The 22,103-nt window shown below is 48.5% G+C and overlaps 1 protein-coding gene across 1 annotated transcript in view; it reads left to right on the forward strand.

Annotated features, from left to right (window-relative positions):
- The first annotated feature begins 510 nt into the window (after positions 1-510).
- Positions 511-22,103, forward strand: part of LOC120836739 (tyrosine kinase receptor Cad96Ca) — a 105,536-nt gene continuing 83,943 nt past the window's right edge. Inside the window, exon 1 of the mRNA XM_040205775.3 lies at positions 511-973. Coding sequence (XP_040061709.1) covers positions 907-973 — 67 coding nt within the window. The 5' untranslated portion in view covers positions 511-906. The remainder of the gene's footprint in view (positions 974-22,103) is intronic.

The raw sequence follows: 22,103 nt of genomic DNA on the forward strand, positions 1-22,103 counted from the left end.
AATGACCATTTAACAAGTACGACTACATCCTAGCGGGTCCGGACAGCTTGCGTATTTTCTTTTCGCGCACCGACAAATAAACCAGCTTGCTACTTTTACAAAAGCTTTTTTTTTTCTCTCTCTTTCTCTCTCTCTCTCATATAAGCCATATTTACGGAACGGCCCATGGATACACCCTATCCGCATCCTCGCCAACCTCCCCCCAAGAAACGCAGGCGCGAGCCTCCAGGGGGCTTCAAGGGCGTCCTCGCGAGCGCCACCACGCGGCCGCGTTTCCCCCCTCATTCTCACCGCGCGGAATCCGCCGCTTCCCCGCAACAGCCATCCGCTAACATCCGCTCCCCTCGAACTGCTCCTCAAGTCTCCTCGACTTGGAAAAGCTGCATTTGTTCACCGGCGGCGCTGCGCAGGTAGAAAGAAAGAGGGCATCGCAGGGCGAGGAGGCGCATCTTGATCCGCAAGGAGGGAGGGTGGAAAGGGTCCGCGGCCAGCGAGCTCCTGCTGGCATCCAGTCGAGCCAGTGCCGGGAAGGCGGAGTCTACGCTACGTGACCCAAGCCAAAGAAGAGGCTCCCTCGAAATTACAGGCCCGGCCATCGGCGCGGGACCAAGCGACCAAGCGGTTGCAACGTTGCCTTGTGGCGGGCGGCAGCAGCAGCGCAGGAGGCCTTCTTTGCCGAGTGTCTTGTCGTGTGTCTTTGTGGACGGGATGACCATCGGCGACGACGCGCCATGAGGACTCGGCGGATCTGCGGTGCCGTAGGCTGAGAAGCCCCCAGCGGCGCCGGAGTTTTCGGCGGGCCAAGCCGTCCAGTCCAACCCCCCAGGATACGTACTACGTGGTCCTCGAGGAGAAGAGATTGTGGTGTTGTTTTTGAGGTGTGGTGCTAAGGCGGCTTCGGAGACCATGAGAGTGTTGGGCGCTTGTGCACTGGCGTTGCTAGGATGCGTGCTGTCTTCTGTGCTTCAGACAGGTGAGCAACCTTATGCACCCCGGTCCTCGGCCGTACTAAAAAGGCGTAGCACCCCGCTTGTCGACTGAAATGTGCGCGCTACGCTCCTCCCTCGACCACAAAACTAATGATCGTAGAATGACAGTTATCAGACATGTTAAGTTAGTCTGCACACGGTGGGGCTGGGCGCAAGAGAGTCACGTGCATCGCTAACCGTCTACGCTGTTTTAAGCCGCGCCTGGATTGGCGCAGTTAGTCTTGCACGGATACCATCGGTTTCCCGCTTCGTTTGATTCTGAAGGACGCGTTTTGTCGTTCGAATCAATTTGCTGGCGAGTGTTGCGAAAAATTCCGGGAGAATAAGACTCGCGATCGGAGCGTGTTACTCATGCTGGGCTGGTCGATGATAACAAACGCGAGACATACTTCGGAACGCTGACTCATTATGCTACTTAGCTGAGTCAAGTCATCGTATCGGGCTATGTTTATCGCGTTCGGCGTCTTGCCCTAGTTTTGATCTAGATGAGGTCTTGCCGAGGAGTACTGGCCCTACGTGACACGCGGACGTAACTTATCTATGCTGCTGCGATCTTGCTTTTCTGTAGTGGCCATGCCTCTTGTTTGTATCCGATTTTCTTTTTTTCTTTTTTCAATGAGACATGCTTATTTACTTTGTTTCGACGTGACCTTGTCGCGAATAAATCGCTTGCAGTAGACGTCATTGACCTATTTGGACCTTGTCTTCGAAGTTCTAAACGGCATTGCAGACAACGAAACAAGTCTGACGAGTACTGTTCAACTGGATTGATAACGTTGCTGTCTGTCAATTGAACAAAGCTATCGTCAGGCTTTAACAAAAACGGCTTTTAATTTTGCCCCCCCCCCCCCCCGCCCCCCCCCCCCCCCCCGACTTCCTTCTTTTTCCTTTACAAATCTCAATCTTTCACACCGTGACATCATCTAACAATACTGGTGATTGTAGCGAAGTCATCAGGTCGCGTCTTGTGCAAACCACGTTCGGTTTTACGCTTTAGTTGAAAGTCCCGCATTCCTGGTTGTGAAGTATGCACTATATAGGTAAAACTCGTGTAGTGCTTGACATTAATTAGGTTGTTTTCGAGTGTGAGAACCTACTTAAGCACTATTTTTTATAACATACTCGCTCACATTTTGTTTACATTGGTGTGCATTTGACGCTTCCTCTTTTCTAAGTGGTACATGCTTCGGTTGTTATCCTGAAGCAGTCTGCCGGTTTTAAATCGGCTAGGCAACCCCGCCTTACTTAAATATAAATTAAGTTTTGTTTACATTGGTGTGCATTTGGCGCTTCCTCTTTTCTAAGTGGTACATGCTTCGGTTGTTATCCTGAAGCAGTCTGCCGGCTTTAAATCGGCTAGGCAACCCCGCCTTACTTAAATATAAATTAAGTTTGGATGCGCGAGAATTATGTCACCTTGCCAGCGACCACGGCGTGTACAGGCAACACGGCCTCACTCAGCCTGCGCGAGAGTGACGGGTTTGCTCCAATCTACGCTACACCGCCACGTGTTTCTGACAGTGCACGGAGTAGTAAATCTGCTTACATTTTCCTAACATCAAATGGATGTTTATCGGTGCTAGTACTACGTAAATACGACGCCAACACAAGAAAATAAAAACTTTAAAAAGTTTCCGAAAGCGAGGGAACGTATGGTGGTGAGGATATGAGAACTATTTCTTTCATTCGTTGAGCCGTTCCGATCGCACATTTTCGACATGGGCAGCGTTTTCGTGACATTCGCCAATTTATCTGGAGTAAAACGTTTATAACCGCCGAATAATCGGTGGCGTTATGAATATTTTTTCTTCTGCCTATTCGTCGAAAATATCAGTCGTACATTTGAGGCGTATAGTAAAAGACCTATTGACGAATGCAAGAGTATCGAATTACTAAATCTGCATTCTTTAATTTAAAAAAAAGGTGCGAAGCTAAGGCAAAGAACACAAGATTCTTTTAACGGTGCCCTAAAGTCTGGTTACAGCACTTAGCAGAAAGAAAGAAAAAAAACTAAAAAATTGCTAACGATTGTTAACGGTACATAGGAAACGTGCTGAATAATGCGCGTGCCGTGAGAATATCAGTGTGCAGTGGTGCTATTTGTCACGCGGACAACCCCAATCCGCGAGAGGATCTATCCTTTCGCGGAAAAGAGGGCAACGAAAGTGAAGACAAACGCACGAGCCATTTGTCGAAGGAAACAATGCAGGGGAAAACGGCCCGAAAGCCAGGGTTTCGCCGCTGACGATGGAAGGACGGGATTTTAAAACGGTCGAGGTCACAAAGAGGACGCTGGAAGAGAGCGGCTTAGGCGGGTAGGAACCGGTCAAATGTCACAGATCAGTAACCTGGCTGGGGGACATCGAGCATAGACGAACAGTCCGTTCCTCCCGCATGGCTGAGGCCCCATAGCCTGGCGTTCGAGCCGACGCACATGTTGGAAGGGGAGACACTTTGTAGGCCATGTGTTGGGACGAACGTCGAGCTCGGTGGTAGATCTTTCCGATAACGATATTCCATAGTCCACCGGCGACTTTGCGTGCGCATTGTATCTTTATCGGGTAGCGATGCCGGGGTTGTCGGAACGATGCGCTAAAGTTCCCTAGTGTTGCCTATATTATGTTACCGTCGTCACTATCTTTCGCAGACGTGCGAAACTGAACAAGCAGAAAGCGCTTTTCGTCGTCCTGTTTTGTTAAAACATACCACGGCAATGAGGTTGCCAGAATCTATAAACACCTTATCAATATTTTTAAAATTTTTCACTTCAGGGCCATAACTTTTGTGAAAGGCGCTTTCGGGCCTCTGCGCGACAAAACGAAGGCGCCCGGGAGCCGCTGACACGTGATCAAGTGTCACGCGGCACGGGCGGACGAATACTGTCGTCACGGTGCCAGACAATCGCGCTAACATCGTGGGCGCTGTGGTTTCAGACACGTCCAGAAATTTGAACGTAAAGGTACGATACCTAGAAGCCGTCTCCGACAAAACAAAACAAGAATGTCTTTGGAATCGATTTCCGCCTGATGACGTCATCCAAGTGGCGTGCTGTCGCCTGCCGCGATCCTGGCGGTGTCGTGGCAACAACTGTGGTAAATGTGCCCGTCTGGCGCCTGTTCTGCTGCGGGTCGCTGTCCAGCTTGACGGTTCAAGGAGGCGTCGGCAGCCTGGAGTTGGGACACCGCATTGACAACAACCCTCGCGTCGTCTCGTGCTTTTTCTTTCTTTTTCATTATCTTTACGCACAACTGTTAGGATCGCGGCATCCGACAGCATGACACTTTGGCTTTTGTGACGAAATCTGTTGCCACTTTGGGACCATTTTCGGTGCATTGGCGGAAATGAGGGCGCTCGCTACACGTACCACTCAGAGACGATCAAAAAAACTGCTCCGACTTTACTCAACAAGATTAACAATTTAATCAAACGTTTCGTCTCCCATGCAGGAAACATCTTCAGTGAAACCTACAAGCAGGGATGTTAATCTTGTTGAGTAAAGTCGGAGCAGTTTTTTTTATCATTGTGATTCCCGGCTTTTGGAATATTTTTTCACCACTCAGAGACGCGTTCCAGGTGCCGCAGTACAACTGCGGCAGGCGCATCGCGCGAGTACGCCTGCTCCTCCGTCCACGCAGTCGACTTCCATTGGCACGGGGCGCATTCGACGCTCCCGTCATCCATCGCGTCTGGCCGCCAAAGTTTTGGGGTCTTACTCCGGTTGGCCCCACGATGGAAAATGTGCTCTGAACTCGTCCGTCTACGTGCTGAAGTCGCCCGAAGGACGGAGTTTGTCGGCGCAAAAAGTCGAGTTTGAGGCTCTGAAGTGGGTGTAGTCCAAATTTTTTTTCTTCGTCATGTCTCATCCTTTTCATTTCTTCTTTTTCCCGTGATCGCCTTGAACAAATCCGAACTCGAAGTTTCTTTTGTTTGCTATTTAACGTTCTTAACGACCGCTCTATTTTTTTTTTTTTTTTTTGGGGGGGGGGGGGGGGGGGGGGCGGGAGGGAGGGGGGGGGGGGGACAAATTTTTGAAGTTTCGTCTGTCACATTTTGCTGGAAGACAAATCTATTAAAGATATGCAATACTAATTTTTCTCTTTTCTTTTTTTCTTTTTTTAAGCATAGTTGCATTAGGGCTGCTCTCCGATTCGATCTAGATGAAGGTTCTCGCACGAATTATTCGGAAGTTTCGGCGACACCGTCTCCGGAAGTATTCGGAAGACCCGACGACACCGTCGACTCAGCTCGGAGTGGGGATTTGTCGCCGCTTTTTCGGGTATAAGGGCATCCGCGTTGTATATTACCAACACTACCTAAAATGCCCGAAGCCCGTGGACAGCCTCGCTCCACGTAACGTCGGCACACAGGGAAATGGCGCCCGGCCGAACGCCGACGCGGTGCTCGTTGTCCAATCGGTGTCTGCCCCCTATCTCACTGTGATGACGTCGAAGTGCCGCTGCACGGGCTTTGATTATTCTAGTTGGTGTTGATACAAGTCGAGGACTTCGGGCCTAGACCATTTCGGCTATCGAACGGTACTTTGGTCCGACGAATACTTTCGAAGCAGTGCTCCGAACCTGTGCAAAACATCGTTGCTGCCGCGTGGACAAAATGCCACCCGTGCCGTACGACATAAGAACAAAATCTTATGTTGACGTCGAAAACGGTGGCGATACTCCGAATGTAACCGGAATTAACCTAGTTCGAAATTCTTGAGACTTTTTTGAAGCGGCACCGTGAATGACGGCGCTTCCCTTTACACGAACAGCGAAGGCAAATTGTGTGTATGTTTATACAGCCGGAAGTTAGTCTGCCTCAGTGGGCGTCTGGAGTAGATGAGCAATTTAGCCAGTGCGGTACAACCGCTAACCTGGGGTCTTTAACGTGCACCACGCAGTAGTGATACACGACCGCACGCCGGTACGATGCTCACCCAGATCGAAACGGACAGGGATGGGGATTGAACCTGGGATGCTAAAGAAAATGCGTAAGACAGCAGGCAACGCCGTAGTGACAAAATGCTACGAGCTCGCGCCTGTATTCGGAAGAAACACACACCACGGCACACGATTGCCGGACGTAACAAGCTTGCACTCGCGCAAAGACGTTGTCCCGTGTCTTTCTGGCATTACTCGAAACCTGTCGTTGCCCTCGGGAGCGAGAAAGAACTCCGCCGTCCAATAGCAGTCGAGGCTCGACTCCGTCTGTTTGCGGAGAACTCGGGCGTAAATGGCCACTCTTGGGACGTGCGAGGCCGAGGTTATGTCATCATCGTCGAGTGCCTCCGCGAATTGGTGGTGCGTAGCGGACAAGGTGGCTGAACTTTGCGTACGTCGGCGCGTTTCTGGCAACTGTAACAGACAGAACGCGGACAACTGCGTGTTTGCAGCTTTTTTGTGCATTTTTTTGTTTTTGTTTTACTGTAGAATGAAATATTCCAGAGGTGGGAAACATTAAAATAACAGGTCCGCTTGTGTTTTGTCAGCTTTGTGTCAACATACGCAGAGGGACTGCAAGGCTCCTGTTTTACAAAAGGGGACTCACAATAAAGACACGTACTGAGCAATCGCTTTATGAGTGGAATTATACGAAACCACCAACTGAGGAGAAAAGAAAAAGTACCGAGCCCCTGTTTTTATTGCGGCTGTTCTTTTAAGTTAGTTCCGTTTTATGGATCTTTTAAATATCTCACGCCTGGCCACTCCCGCGTTTTACGGTCATGTCTCGACCCGGTTAATACAGATACCCCGGTTAATATCAACACCCTTTTCGGGGACGAACTGGGTAAACACTGGTGTCTCGCATTATGAACCATTTTTTAAATTATTATTATTATCATTATTATTATTGTGATAACGAAGGCGTTTATATTAGCGAGACATCACTACATTCGAGCATTACGAAAACGCGCTTATGCACTAATTCGTCTTTCCGGTAATACGCAACGTTTCCCATCGTGAAGGAGTATGAATAGGGAGTTTTCGTAGACCGCGCTTCCCCCTCCGCTAGGCCTCCGCTACGAAAAAGCCGCTAATGCGCCTGCGCGCCCATGGCCTTGACTGTAGAGTTCCGGGCATCGTAGCGGGTTGCGGAGAACTTAGCGGAGGGGGAAACGCGGTCTACGAAAACTGCCTAATGAGGAGCGGTTTTCGTTGGCTTTGTATTTTCCGATTTCAGCACCCAAAGAAAGCGGAGGATAATAATATTAATAATAATAATAATAATAATAAAGGGTAGGTTTCAGCTCTGTGATGTGTTCGCTATGTCGTCTTTGTGCATTCAACACTTAGTGGGAGAGAAGGAATTGCCCATATTCGGAATGTACGAGCCGGCCCGAGCGCGTACAGCTGTGCACTACGTTACCAGATGGCGTCGAACACTGACAACCGCCATGTTGGCGGCGATTTGCAACGAGAGCCGTAGTAAATTGCGCCGCGTTCGGCTTTTACGTATCCCGGTGATTGTTTTATCGCCGTGCCCCGGGACAGGGCAGCCGTCAAGGAAGAGGAGGTGGCAGAGAAGGGATGCGGCCGCACAAGACTGAGTTTGGAACTTTTTGGACGCATTTCACAACCGCCAGTGACGGCACTTTTCGAACGTTGTCCATGTTCGTGCAAGCCTTTGCATTGCCCGTTCGCGTGATGTGGATGCCCTATGCCTTTCGCTTCATCGCGCCGTTTCCACGCTAGGAGCGCATCGGCGGGGCTTGCCATGGACGGGCGGCGGTCGGTTGGCGGCAGTCCCCGAGTGCACGCTCCCCGAGCCGTCGCCCCTTGCGTTGTTTACCAGTGCTCCGCGAAATGAAAACTTCGCTGCTTAAACGAACTTTTCATTGCGGCTCCTAGAACCGCTTGCCAAATAAATGTGAAATTCCAGTTGGTTACGGCATATTGAACCGCGTAGGAAGCTCGTTTTGCCGACACGGCAAACCTTCGCGTCTAGACCTTGCGTGCGCAATCGCACCGACTCCGAAAAATTTGCACGTATACTGGCTGGACGTCATCGTCGTAAGTATGGGACGTTTTTTGAAGTTCATATGTCGAAAGCTAATGTCAGCGCATGACCGGCCCCCATACGCCTTAGTATGCGCAGAGCAGTGAACCACCAGCATGGCGCGGGGCTCCATCTTTCCCAAGCGTGACGTCATGTGCAAGCTATGTATATACACCGGAACTGTCCCACAATACCCGACGCCGCGCAGTGGAATGTGAGGTTGATGAGAGATTTGTTATGGGATTTTCCGGCGCTTTTTCGCAGTCGTCTCCGAAAGGGTACTGTCGGGCACCAAACCTTTCGGCTTAGGTCAGTGCCTTCAATGAGCACTTGCCGCCCCTCTGCTAATTTTGGTGGCAAACATTTGACTGTTAGAGAAATAAACGGCGATCGCTTGTTCGCGCCAATGTGTCGCGCAGTGCATATCACGTCAGGGAATATGACGACATCGCGGTGTCAAGACAGGCTGTCACGTGACCGATAGTGGCACCGACCACGTGACAGAAACTATATCCAATGTCGTTCTGAGAGAAAAGTGCCTTCATCTTATTTTTTAAATGTTACATAACGAGACGTGCCATGCTGTCGCCGTTCAATCAAATCGGTATTTTTTTAAATGTTTTTCGCAGGAATTACGATTGTTTGTTGTAAGATATGATCTGCAAGAGATGCTCCGCTCCGCGCTAGTAAGCTTCCGTCGTGGAATTGTCTGCGCGTGCACCGAAATGTTATCGAAGGCAGTACGCTCACGCTGAAGGCGGCCTCTTCTACTGCAAATCTTATGTCGAAAATAGCTACAGGTTTCTTCATGAAACGTTGTTTTACTGAACAGTCCACGGTCGTTGCTCCTTGTCTCAAGGATTGGGAATGATCGCTGGAATTTGGAGTATTCACTAAATTGTTAACTGTCCGTAAATTACGTTCACGCATCTTTCGACATAACAATACGCACGTCACCGCAAAAACCTTTCACTTGTAACAGGGACAAATAAACTTCGACATTTAGTAACATATACCTATTGAAAAAAAAAAAGAAAAAGACTCGTGTTGCGGGGTTACTTAAACGCAATCCGAGAGTCTATGGAAGAGACAGGCGTTGCTTCAGACAGTAACATTCATGTTCTGGCTTACAAGCCGGTGTGCGTGCAGGCGCACACCTAGCAACAAGCTATGGGCCGAAGGCGCCGCCACGATATGCATCTGCCTCGGAATGCGTCTTGTAAAACCCCCACGCCGTAAACCTGACCGGCTTAGAAAAAAAACAACTTCCTCGCTGGCTTCTCTCGTGCGCGCCGTGCACGGTGGAGACGCCGTTGCATCAGGGCGTCTTCCCGAGACAACTCGAGGCCTCCTCGGGTGTTGCGTTCAGACTTCCTCGTTGCGTAAACATCGAGAGACTCCGACATTCGATTTCGGTCCAAGTTAAAGGATCGTTCGACTTCCAGGAAAAAGTGATAAATCGCGATCTTCTCATGTAGCGTTCGTCTGTCCAGGATTTTTGAGACGTCGTTGATGATCCTCGGATATGAATTCGCCGTTTTGGAAGGTATTATTTGGAACGCTCGAATTTCGAATGGCCCTCCAAAAGAACATATCATCGAAATATTCAATCAAGCACATTTATTTATTTATTTACACCCAGAGCGCGAGCATTACACTGCGGAAAGCTGGCATAACACACGGGAGAACATAATAAGCAGTGGTTAGGTGATGAGACAATCTAAGACGCTTTTAAGGATAACATGATCCGTGATTAAGACCTGGGGACCAGAAAGGTGGTTCCCAGTCACACGTTTAAACACTAAAGATGACGATTAACTTTGCTTTCTTTAGTTTTGCTCATTTTGTCTGTGTTGAATAAAAATGTTTCAATCTGTTTAGTTCTGGACTCCACTTCAGAAGGATGATCGTCTTTGCTGGTTTTCGGGCCACTGTATCTGACTTAGCAGGGAGTTTTAGTAAATCGTTCAGATAGCTTCGATAACGGTACGATGCATTTATGTACAAAGACGGCGGCGTAGTATCGGCTGTGGTTATCGGGATCATCGGAACGATCTATATTCTATACTAAAACCCTCTAATGTCAGTTCCTGACATTTTCTGGTTACACCTGCTGCGAGTCGTGCGGTCTTTAAACTTCTTGTCACTCTTGCAAAAAGAAAAAAAAAAAAAGGACTCGGCATATCGCTGCGTTCGTGACAGTTTTCTCGTTCAAGGCCCCATGTAAAGGAAGCTTGACTGTTGGCAACTATGGACGATTATTTGTTTATGACGTCACAGGAACCTTCGTGTGCCGCTTGTTTTGCCACTTCTGATGATTACGGACAGTTCGTGTTCTATCCCAAGCAAGCCTCACTAAACTTCGTTACACCATATCTTGGAAAATGGCGAAGGCCGCAACCCAAGTGAGCCAATCGGCACGGCGAAACGTGGCACGTGACCACTTATTCGGGAGTTTTCGTAGAGCGTTTCCGCCGTCCCGCAACGCTCTCCGCAACACGCTGCGATATTCGGGCTTCTTCAGTCAGGGCTAGCGGCGCGCAGGCGCAGTAGCGGCCCCTTCGTTGCGGATAGCTTAGCGGAGGTGGGAAAACGGTCTACTACAATTTCCCATTGTCGGAGTGCTTTCCTTCCTCCCGCTGAGGGCTGTCACATGCTTCGCTCCGTCGTTCTGATTGGCTCGAGGGTGCCCAAGCGTTCGGTCTTTGCCGAGTTCTAGTAAAACGAAGTGCAAGCTGATCATCCATTGCCAAGAAATGTCTTTTCTTTTTGTATGTGTGTGTGTGTGTGTTTCGAAAAGAGCTGTGACCGTCTGTTCGGGGCACAGTTGAAAAGTAAATATGTCTATACCTGTTTTCTCCTGAAGAACCGTAATAAAAAAAAAGTAGGGCTCCTCGCGGAGCATTACTAATTTCCCTCTTTATCTTGATAATTAAGATATATGTAGGTGAATTTTAGATTAGATTAGATGTATGTTATCTTATCAGGACGTACGCGTTCCAAACGTTAAAAGCATGGCGTTTTCCTCCGGCAACCAAATCTCGAAAGAACTACTATGCGCCGCGTATGAACAAAAACTAATTCCGTTTAGACAAAAACTTATTCCTGTTTTATGTTTTCGGTACACCAAGGTCTTATTCAGTTCACTACTTAGGCAAAATAAAACAAAAATACCATCGTGATCTTCTTTTTTTTTTCTTTTTTTCCTTTGAGCATTATTGGGGAGCGCGTTGTAATCATGAATACTTAAATTAGAAAGGTTTCTGAGTGTGGTTGTCTGTAGAATTCCTCCCTGTTTTATTCTTTCTATTTTAAGTATTATGGGGACTTTTGAGCATTGAGGGTTGGTTTCAAAATACAGCAAGCACAGTGCGCGTGCGACGACGACCTTTTCACCTTCGCGTCGATCGGGTGCCAGGGGGTAAAGACGCGTGACAAAGCTTCAAAACGTCCTGTATTTTTTTATATATATATTTTTTAGTTTATTAAGGAGTCTGAGATTTCGCCGCGCGTGCGAGCTACGTGGCCTTGCACAATCTTTCGAACGGGCTCTTGGGAGAAACGCGAGACGGCACGTAATTTGCATAGACGTCCCTCGGATACCGACTAGACGCCGTGAACACACAAAAGAATCGCTGAAAAGCGGCGTTGTACGCCCGATGTGCCTCGCCCGTTTTCCCCATGCAAATTACAGTTGGGATTAACGATAGCGGCCTGGTTGAGCGCGTCACACTTTATCCAAAGCCGCTTTATCGGCGCCAGGCGACCGGGGACGCTGTTATGCAAAAGCTGACATCTACCTTCACCTTTTTCTCAGAGCTGAAGGCTTCGGGCAAGCCGCGTTAATTCGATGCTGTGAACGCGACGTACCATGTGGTTATTCAGTCAGGTTTGCACATTCAACTGCTGGTAACGAGTTTTAGCATAGTGTATCCTAAAAACATTTTGTGTGCAAAGAAAATGCGTCGCCGCCACGCGCCAATCCGGAACGCGGTTTGGGCACGCACATGCGCAATGGCGACTTTACGTACGCAACGCTTTTGGGTACGCTAATCTAACGGCGAATTCCACTGGTCGTTTTGGAGTTCGCCGGGAACAGTGGACCAGATCCGAGATGGAGTGCGCGATCCGAACGGAGTCGCTCCGCCTCCGGATCCCTGCAGTGGAACATGACCACTGCGTTGGGATTGGCGGATGCTATCCCGTCATTCACCTTCCCGGGAATCGCCTTCCCGCGGTCCCGAATCTCGAATCACGTGTTTTCGCAATCGCGGCGCTAACAACACGTGTTCAACGCACGATCGAACTTGATCGTGATGTGAAAGATACGTGTGGATAAGCGATGCGCATCAGCGTGGCCCACTTGCCTCTTCGTCGGAACACTCGTAAACGGCGTCCAAGTACGTCTGGATTTTCGGCCTCATGCTGCGAAAAGTCCGAAAAGGGCAGTCGAATTCATGCCGGACAAACAAGCAATCCTCGTCGTCGCTGCTACTCGAGCCGCTGCGGCTGGAAGAGTTGCTCGAGGAACTCGTCAAGAAGAAGCAGCAGTAAAGCGGGCGGCCCATCGCGAGCGGCCATTACGAATTCTTCTAATCTTAAGCGAGATGCGAGATGTCCGGCGAGGAAGGCTGACCAGGCTGGCTTCCGGTCGAATCCGCCAAAATCGGTGGAGTGACTTTTGTCGGATCCGGATCGAAATCTGGGGCAGGAGCTGGCCCAAAACGACGAGTGGAACATGTCCGTCTCGATCCGCATTGCCCATGTGAAATAGGCGAGCTCCAGAAAAATCGATCTCGGCGCGCTCCAAAACGACCAGTGGAATTCGCCACAAGACTCTAGTCGGAGCAATGGGGTGTAAATAGGGAGTTTTAGGTTCTGATACCTCCGATAACAAAAAACGATACTCAGTCGGCGGCTTTGCACATGCATCGTATCGTTATCGGAGGAATCAGAACGAGATGCAGAGCATAAATAAATGTGCAATTTTTTGTTATTGCACTAATAAGTTACGCATTACCAAACTCTTCTTTTCCGCCCAAATGTAGTCCTTGAGGTCCAAACCAGGGAGGCTTGCTAGAAGTAGAAACAGTGTCTTAGCTGAGACTGGGTGAAAGGAAGCACTGCCGAAGCCAGCGCACAAGCTGAGCGGGACTCAAACCGCGTCTCAAGACGGTTTCTTTCACCCAGTCTCAGTTGAGACGCTCTTCTAGCAAGCCGGCCCAGATGCCACAAGTTTCAGAACTAACCGTTATCTCAGTCAGAAGTTGTAGTTGATTTTCCGAAAATTTCAGTGCGAAAATGGGGCCGGGCTTTGCCCGTTTTCGGTAACTGGTGCCATTGAGCTGCATGTATTATGAGACAAGCCTCAAACACGAGCAGTATGCTTGGCGAGGTATCTTTGACAGGCTTGCAATCACTCGTGCTTGCTTCATGAGCACCGAGAGGCTGCAAGACCTGCCGACGCTTACAAAGCCTGGCAGTTCGACGACTGAGCCATAATGTGCCCGGTCGCAGATTTGGAGCGCGAGGATCTGGTAGCACACAGCATTTCTCGGGGAGCCTGTAGTCAGCTCACAACTTTTGCAGCGGCGAGGACCCGAAACATGGTTTTCAAACCATAGCCTCCAAAATCCCTAAGCGCGCGCCACGCGCTTTGGGATCTCGGAGGCCATGTTCAAACCCGACGAGAAAAGAAGCGGTAGCCAGAGGAACGCGAGAAGCAAAAGCGGACATTCCATCGCTCGGGACAAGTGTGATTCGGCGCCTCGCCGCAGCGGGGCGCCCGTTACATGCCTCTTGTAGAGTGCCTTCATACACACGCGCGCTTTTGCTTGAGTGGTGACATCTCAGCCATTTTTCCGCCCAATCTTTTTTTATGCATTTTGAAGTGCGGGCAATCTGGTGTCACTCAGCTCGAGCACGTAGCTTTGGCTAATGCATAGGCGCCATTTTACCGCCCAAGTCACGCACCGAGTGCGCGAGAGCGTCACGCGCTGGCACACTCAGGGCAACAATGGATGTCTTCACCCTGAGACAGACAGACATGTAGGCACCCTAGCCTCTTGTCTGTCGCTCTACCGTTTCACTTTCGGCGGCCGCGTCTCGTGGCGATCTGCCATGGCTTTGTCAGTATAACGAGGCTATGGCCGAAGGTACCATCGCGCGCATGTTGCGCGTGTTTGGGGCTTGTCCGTGCCGGTTGTTTCTGTTTGTCGCTGTAGTGGGACTCGGGCATAACGACTTGCGTTCAATTATGACGCATTGCGCGGACTTTGGCTCTCACAGCTATCACTCTCGTCGGAAGCAGTCACAAGCGGCCACACTCAAGTGGAAATATCTGAACCAGCCTTTACAGAGAAACAAGCCGTAGCGCATATATTTTCGGATCATCTGAGCAAACCTGGTGTGGGTAAGTGGTTCTGAAAAAAAACTAATGAAAAAAAAAGGGGGTGGGGGGGGGGAGGGGGTAAACTTAGAAGTGAGAACAGCATTGGGGTCACCCAGATTTCTTTTCTTTGGGCCGACACCGTTCTTTGTTATTATTTTTTTTTCTGCCAAGGATGGGCAGCGCGCACAACAGCATTAAACTGAAAACAAAAAGGATTGGCACGCCGCGCTAGCTCCAAAATGACTCGCCATTACTTTTTATTTTAGTTTTGTTTCCCGTTGGCCGTTGAAACACAGGGAAGCAGTCTCTGAAGCGTAACTAAAGGGTGTCTGTGTGTGTGTGTGCGTGTCTGCATCTCCGATTCGCCGACGCAACGTAGCACGCATATATACACGCGTCTAATTCCAAAGGGTATTGCGCCACCAAATCAAAAAAGCGTCACAATCGCTTTTTCCCACTCTTTACATTGTTTTACTGCTTATCATTCAGGCACAAACTGGCGAGGGCTGTGAACCCATGCGCGACGTCTGACGTATCGCAGGGGAGATCTACTGCGCATGCTCGGAACACATTCTACGTTGTTACGGGAAGGATATCTGGCTTCTGGTGGCTTTCTTATTTTTATTTGATATATGTGTGTATATTTCTGTTTCGATGGCGGTGGAATCTGGATCACATTTCACACCCCGCCGCAGCCTTTTCTCCGCTGTCTCGGGGTCGACTGCGGACGCCTTCTCGGAAGCGGGGCGCGCGCCTCGTCTTCGCAGCCTAATTCCCAGCGGTATGTGGAGCGCGGACTACCGACTGCGGCTGGCTTCGGCCGTGGCCTCTTTACAAGTCACATAACAGTGCCGGGAGATTTTGATTGCGAAATTCGGTAGCAAAATCAAAATTCATTTTTTTGTTGTTGTCTTTTGTACCCCGACAATTTTTTTTAGTTAATTCGTACATTTATTTTTCATGCCACGTTCTTTTTTCTTTTTTTAAAGCTCGGTATATTTTTTTCTACACCGTTTGTTTATTGAATCTGTCGTGTCAAACCGTCGAGTACGAGCCAATAATAATGAAAGGGAGTGCGTTGAGTATCGCGGTTGATTTTGTGACTTCTAATTTTTATCCAGATAAACCTTCTTTTCTTTGGGATAGACAACAAGTTTGCAATAAAGTTAAGGACGTCAGTTTCTCTCACTGTTCGAACGCTAAAATGAAACTCTTTTAAGCTGCAGTCGCACGCTGCTCGAATGCATCGTACAAAAGACGAGGTGTTCGCTGCGGGACAGCCCGACAGAATTGCCCCCTTGTTGGACACGCTTGAAGTATGTTGGAAGCATGTTTGCCCTTCGTACATACATTAATGTAGGCTTGGAACATGTGTCTGCAGACAGGTTTTATATGCTCAATGTTACGAGACCGCCCTACAAAAAAGAAACATGCCTACGCGGAAAGCAAGTCGTCTGCTTCTTTCTTGTGCACGAGTTGCGGTGACGTCACCAAGACGCGAAGCTATGATTGGCTCTCATTGAAGGCGTACATTAATGTTGACTTGGAACATATGTCTGCAGACAGGTTTCATATGCTACATGTTGCGGGACCGCCCTACGAGGAAGAAACACGCCTCTGCAGAAAGCAACTCGTCTGCTTCTTTCTTGTACAGGAGTTGCGAAGACGTCAGAGAGGAGCCGATCTCTGATTGGCTCTGATTGAAGGATAGTGGGTAGACCTCGACGAAGCTTGCTTTGAGGTCTATCCACTTTCCTTTCAATCAAAACCAATCAGAGCTCGGCGTCGTTCTGACGTCATCGCAACTCCTGCAAAAGAAGCAGACGAACTTAAGCTCCGCACAGACAGTGTCTATAGCAGGCACGTAGCCCCCTTGGCTCCGTGCCTGGTCTACAGACTGTCTTTTTGTATACGATGTATATTAGCAGCGTGACCGGACGCTTAAGAAAAGTTCATCTTGTCGTTTCAGTCGGGCGAAAACAGAGGAGCGGAAAAAGAAATTGTCTCAAGTTGGTGTTTTTATGACGCGGGTGAAGCAAGTAAAAGGTGCCGAAACGAGGAGACCCCGTCTCTTCGTTTCGTCTGAGCAAAAGAAAAGACGCGGACGTCGGAAACGTTGGGCACTGAAACCAGCATTTGCTCGAAATGTCTAGGAACTGGAGCTTATATCAAGTTCGACGCGTCTTTGGGTGACCGATCAGTTTGAGAGCGATTTAATGGTTCGCTGGTTACGAAAATAGAATCGCTCAAACGTACCTGGATAGGCTATACGGAGCAGAACAAACGCGCAGCTAAGATTAACAGGCAGCAAAGGCAGATGGTCGAATCTTTGGGAATCCGGTTTTCGTGCTTCTTTGCATCCTCGTTCAGCAGCGTAGAAACGATTCAAGAAAAACATAAAAAAAAAAAACCTAACAAGTTTTTTTTTTGTTTTTAGTTTGCTTCTGCGTGAGATTTGGGAACCGGATATCTCAGTGTTCCCACGTGCGGCACGTGTTGCGGGCTTGCAGCCAGATTTTCGCAAATTGTCTCGAGCATCGAAACGAATGAGCAACGAGAGAGTCGCGACGCATGAACAGAATATCTCTCGGAGAGAGCAGTCACGAAGTGCCACTGCACTTTTCTAGTCACACAGGGGCCTCGGAATCTTCGAGTACCGCGAGTCTACCATGCACTACTATTCGAGCATTTCTCTGCTGAGAAATATAAAATGCAAGATTAATCGCGGCAATATTAAGAATCTTTAGAAGTATCCGTGATCATCCGCAAAGAGAGGATGCTCCTTTTTTCGACACCACGACGACTTACCGTGGCATCGTGCCACGTGCCGTCGTTACGTCAGGTCACGTGACTTTGTGACGTGTCACTGCTGATGTTTTTTTTTTTTTTTTTTTTTTTTTTTTTTTTTTTTTTGGTCATTCTTGATGATTTTTTATTTTCCCTTTTACATCGTTCTGTTTTCTTCCTTCGTTTTACATTGTCGCTCCGAAGTTATCTCGATACCTCACATCCGGGACGCGGTCTTTTAACACTGTTTAAGCCCTTGATTGATTTTTTTTCCGAACGACAGGCACCCGACCATCCTCGACGTTAGCCGTAAAGATAGGGCCGCATTAGTATTCGAGACGTGCGATTTTTCTCTTAATTTGTTTTCTTTCTTTCTGGTCGCAAGATCCGCTTGACCCGTATCTGTGCTGAAGATTCAAATCTGCTCGGGTCCTCGGGAAAGGATCGGCCGAAAGAAAGCCTCCCTCCAAAGGAACCGCGCGGCCGGTCATGCGAGTCTTTGTCGCCGGCGGTCGTTGCCACCGCGAAAGCTAAACTCGGGAGTCGACCTGACGTAAACTGGAAGTTGCCCCCGTATGCACCGAGCCTGTCCTGCAGCTTCGCCAGATTCCCCGTCCCGATTAGTTCCGGACTTCTTTGCACAGAAAGCGCCGAAATTATGTGGCGAACGTTTCGGAAAAAGTTGGCGATAAAAGTGCCTCGAGGCGTTGCGAAAAAAACCGCCGACTTAGACAAAAGTAAACGTATTCGATATGATTTGCGATAAGCTGTGTAGTATCGACATATCTTGATGTAGACGCTCCAATACGCCGTGACGTTCTTTGATTGTTCTTGCCAGGTCATGTGCACTCACGCGAACTTCTTTCTTGGTGACATTATCTCACACCTTAGACGCCAATCATGTGTCCTTAAAAAAAAAAAAAAAAAAAAAACAGGATTCGTCATGGCATTTGTTAATTTTACCTTCTATCTTAGAACGAGACACAAAACAGTCTTGACATTCTCCTGTCATCGACATCTTCTTGCACTTTGTCAAAACAGAACGTTCTTCATTCCACTGTTTTAATTCATTCGTAGCTCTGCGTATACACTTGGGTTCGTCGGTTTGGAAAGCAAGCGAACGTATGCGAGAGTGCTGGAAATGGATACGGTGAGAATCCCTAGTTTTCAGGAAAGATCTATGGGCACCGCGATGCACGAACTCAGGAACCAGCAAACTGAACAAGGGTCGTGCACGGCTGTTCAATCCCAGCGAGCATCGCATTCTAAAATAGAAAACTCGAAGACTGGTCCTTCTTCTATCCGATTAGCACACGAAGGTCTCAGACCTCGGGTCTAGGCGCGCGATGACAGTTGGCCCGATTGTCTTTATGGTTGCCGGATGAGACTGCCAGCATAAAATAGCTCCAATTCATAACTTCGCAGCTTCTGCTAAGTTATAAAACTTGATAGCTTTTAGTCGTCTCATTCGACGCGTTTCATTCGAGCTTAGTTCACGCGCTATAGTCATAGACGCTGCAAGAAAGTGACGCTTCGCACTTATCCGCCACCTGCTGATGTCATCAACACCAGACCCTAGCCCGAGGCGACTTCAGAGGCCAATTCCGCGAACGAAAAAACCATCACGAAACAACTGGGCGAGCCAAAAGAACAACGCCGATCGAGCTGCAGCACCATCCCAGCAGGGACAGCAGGGGCCACGCTGCCGAAGATGGGCGTGGCTGTCGTCTCGAACCAGTACCAAGAAACAAAGAAGAATGTCTCGGGGTGCGGCGCCAAGGTGGTACTCTCTCGCAGCACGTCCCCAACCTTGGAGATAATTGAGCGCACCGTCGTCCATTCCGTGGGTACCGTGGGGACTCGCCCTTCAAGAGGTGTCCCGCCGCTGGAAATGCCCGGATGGCGCCGGCTTCACCGTAACTTGGCAAAGAGCGAACCCTGCGGCCCCTTCGATACCAATCAGAGCGACGGAGGCGAAGCACATGACAGCGCTTACCAAAGGTACGAGGGACGAAAGCGTAACCCGAGCAGTCGGAGAGGAGGGTGAGGAGACTTCTCTTTCCCGGAACCTAAAATTCGAACAAGAGGCAGCTTTCCTCTCTATCTCCCTCCCGCCCGCGGCTTTGGCAGCGCTGCGTACAGCTGTTGAGATAGAGTATAGTCACGTGTCCCTTTCGAGCGGGCTGATTGGCTTACTGGGACCGTAGCCTTCGCCATTTGCTGAGTCGCGGTGAGACTGGGAATGGAGGCTGTCCCCCTCTGGCCCGCCTGCCCTTGCCCTCCGCGCCTCAACGCCCGTTTTACCTGTGGCTGCCGTTGCTGTTGTTGTTGGACATCGTCGACGGCGTTCAGTGCCTGTTCATCGAGCTGCTTGTGGCCCATCGACATCGGGAGTCGCCGGGCGCGGGAACGCCGCGATTTTAATTGCTCCCCAAAGATGATCGTTGCGGCAAGGATGACACGCAAAAAAACAGGATGAGGCGAATCGATTGCTCCTGGACAGTGTTTTGAGACAAGCGCCGGGGGCGATAGATGAAGTGAGTTTTTTTTTGTGTGTGTTTTTAAAGGTTCGTTGTACTCCTGTACTTGTCGCAGACCTCTTGGGCTAGCCTCTGGCGTTGTTGATTCTGTTGTTGTTGTTTTTTTTTTCTTGTGTGAGTTTTGAAGGGACAACGAACGCCTTAGCTTTTCTTTCTTTTGTAACGTGTTACCACCTCTGTTTTCGTCGTAAATGTCTACTGTATCCAATTTGACTTCTTAATGCGTTTAGAGAAGGAGGGCGGAATCGGAGCAGTTCGGGATACGGCCCGTGAAGAATTTCTGAACAGTAACGTGATGATTTAATGGCACTGAGTAGATTGGTGAGAATTTCCTTGAAGCGAGCTGACGCTCACTTCAAGAGCTTCTCACAAAAGCACCTACTTGCAGAAAGGCACTTGGCAAGCAGACAGAAATGTGGCAGAGAATGGTTTGCTGGCCAGCTCCGACCACGCCATACCTTTTCAGTATACGCTACAGCATTTATATTTTGTTTTCCTAAAAAATAATAAAAACAAAAGTAACTAATCGTGAAACCCCAAGGACGGTGCTACAATAAATGCATCCTTATACGAGCTGTCAAATTACGTCAGCTTGCGGTTCTTCCAGCCAGGGTTGTACGGAACGGCGTTCCTCAAACTTGTTCCTTTTAGTCGGAACGAAGGAATGCCGCCGTTACATTTCTACTGGAGCAAAAAAAAGGAACGGTGTTCCTTTTTTTTTTTTTTTTTTGTCCAGTGGGGTAATTTTTTTTGTATTTTCAAGAGGGAATTTCTAAGAGTACAAAAACAATAAATTTACGAAAAGCAGGACCACGTTGAATTTTTGGTTACTTATCTTAGGGTTTATTTTGTGCGGCCCTCGCTGGGTAACGGTCGGGTGCAGGAGAGGTAGCGGACATCGATTCTTTTTTTAGTGTCCGAGACTGCGGTAAAAAAAAAAGCAAAACTTTTAGTCAAAGGTGATTACACAGAAGGAGGGTCGTTTCAAGCTCAGCTACTTTCTTTGCTTCCAGGGATCCTCATACAATCAGAAATTTAAGGACGACTTCAGCCATGACTCAACTTCCACAAAGAGACCTACAGTTACAACAAAAGAACAGGTTATTAGACATCGAACGCACCCTTGTATCCCGAACATTGGTCAATTAAAATATACGCAAAAATTAACCTCTATTCCTTCACCCCTCGTCCCCCACTTTGAAACTGAACAACGAATCCAAACTTCACGAATTTTCAAGGCTGACCTTCCAAAAGCCCTACCCCCTTCTTCGCATGCTCGTCTTGTGGACAGAAACATCGAGAAGCAAAGTTCTGTTGTTAAGTTGGAACAAGAGACTTTGTTAGATTGAGACGTGTGAGGTTGTTGTAAAACGCTCGTGCAATGTAAGGTAACCGTACATTTGGCTCGTTTGAATCGTCCACCACAAACATGTGCAGGGTGTCACGAAAGAAAATTTACAGGGATTTTTTTACCGCAAAAATAAACTAGGCATCGCCGAACGCTCATTTTCCGCCCAAAGGTAGCGCTAGAGGTCACAACCAGATGCCAAAGTCTCAGCCCGATCCGATACCTTATTCAAAAGTTATGCGTGATTTTCTAAAAATTTGAATGAGAAAATGGCGGCCGACGAAGTTTTCGAATACATGGGGCTCTACGGCAAAAGAATCCGAAAACGGGCAAAAATGGGCTCCATTTTCCCATTGAAATTTTCGGAAAATCACTTATAACTTTTTATTAAGTTATAGGATTGGGCTGGAAACTTTGGCATCTGGTTGTGACCTCTAGCGCTACCTTCGGGCGGAGAATGAGCGTTCGGCGATGCCTAGATTAATTTTGCGGTAAAAAAAAGACTATTTTTTTTTTTTTTTTTGTGACACTGTATACGTTGGAAAGCCGAGATGTTGAAGGTGAATGTGTCAACAAATAAAACTCCGCTTCCGCTTGTTCCGTTCTCTTGGTGCCCTTCCATCACGGCATTCAAATTCGTATGTTGCCGTTTGATAGGATAGATAAAAGTAGGAAAAAGAGAAAACTTTGCTCGATCTAATTACATATAGTAATCAGCAAAATACTAATGTAACGTATATATGGCGATACGTTCCATTTTTTAACTGTAGCAGGAACGAGTTCCTTTTTCACTTATGAAACATGTAATAGAAACGCGTTCCAAAAATCGGAAGGAACGAGGAACGAGCTTTCGTTCCTTGTCTTGAGGAACGTGTACAACACTGCTTCTAGCCGACCACACTTGCTCGTGTGTGAACTCTTTCTGATGTCTCTATACCTGTTGATGTCACAAAACAAACAAACAGTTCATACACGACGTATATTGCGACGGGACATTTAGCAGCAGTGTTTATGTCAATAAATTCCGCTAAGATGTTGGCCAGGATGACAAAAAG

This window comes from Ixodes scapularis, unplaced genomic scaffold (assembly GCF_016920785.2).
Source record: "Ixodes scapularis isolate PalLabHiFi unplaced genomic scaffold, ASM1692078v2 PGA_scaffold3__209_contigs__length_174095766, whole genome shotgun sequence".
NCBI lineage: Eukaryota > Metazoa > Arthropoda > Arachnida > Ixodida > Ixodidae > Ixodes > Ixodes scapularis.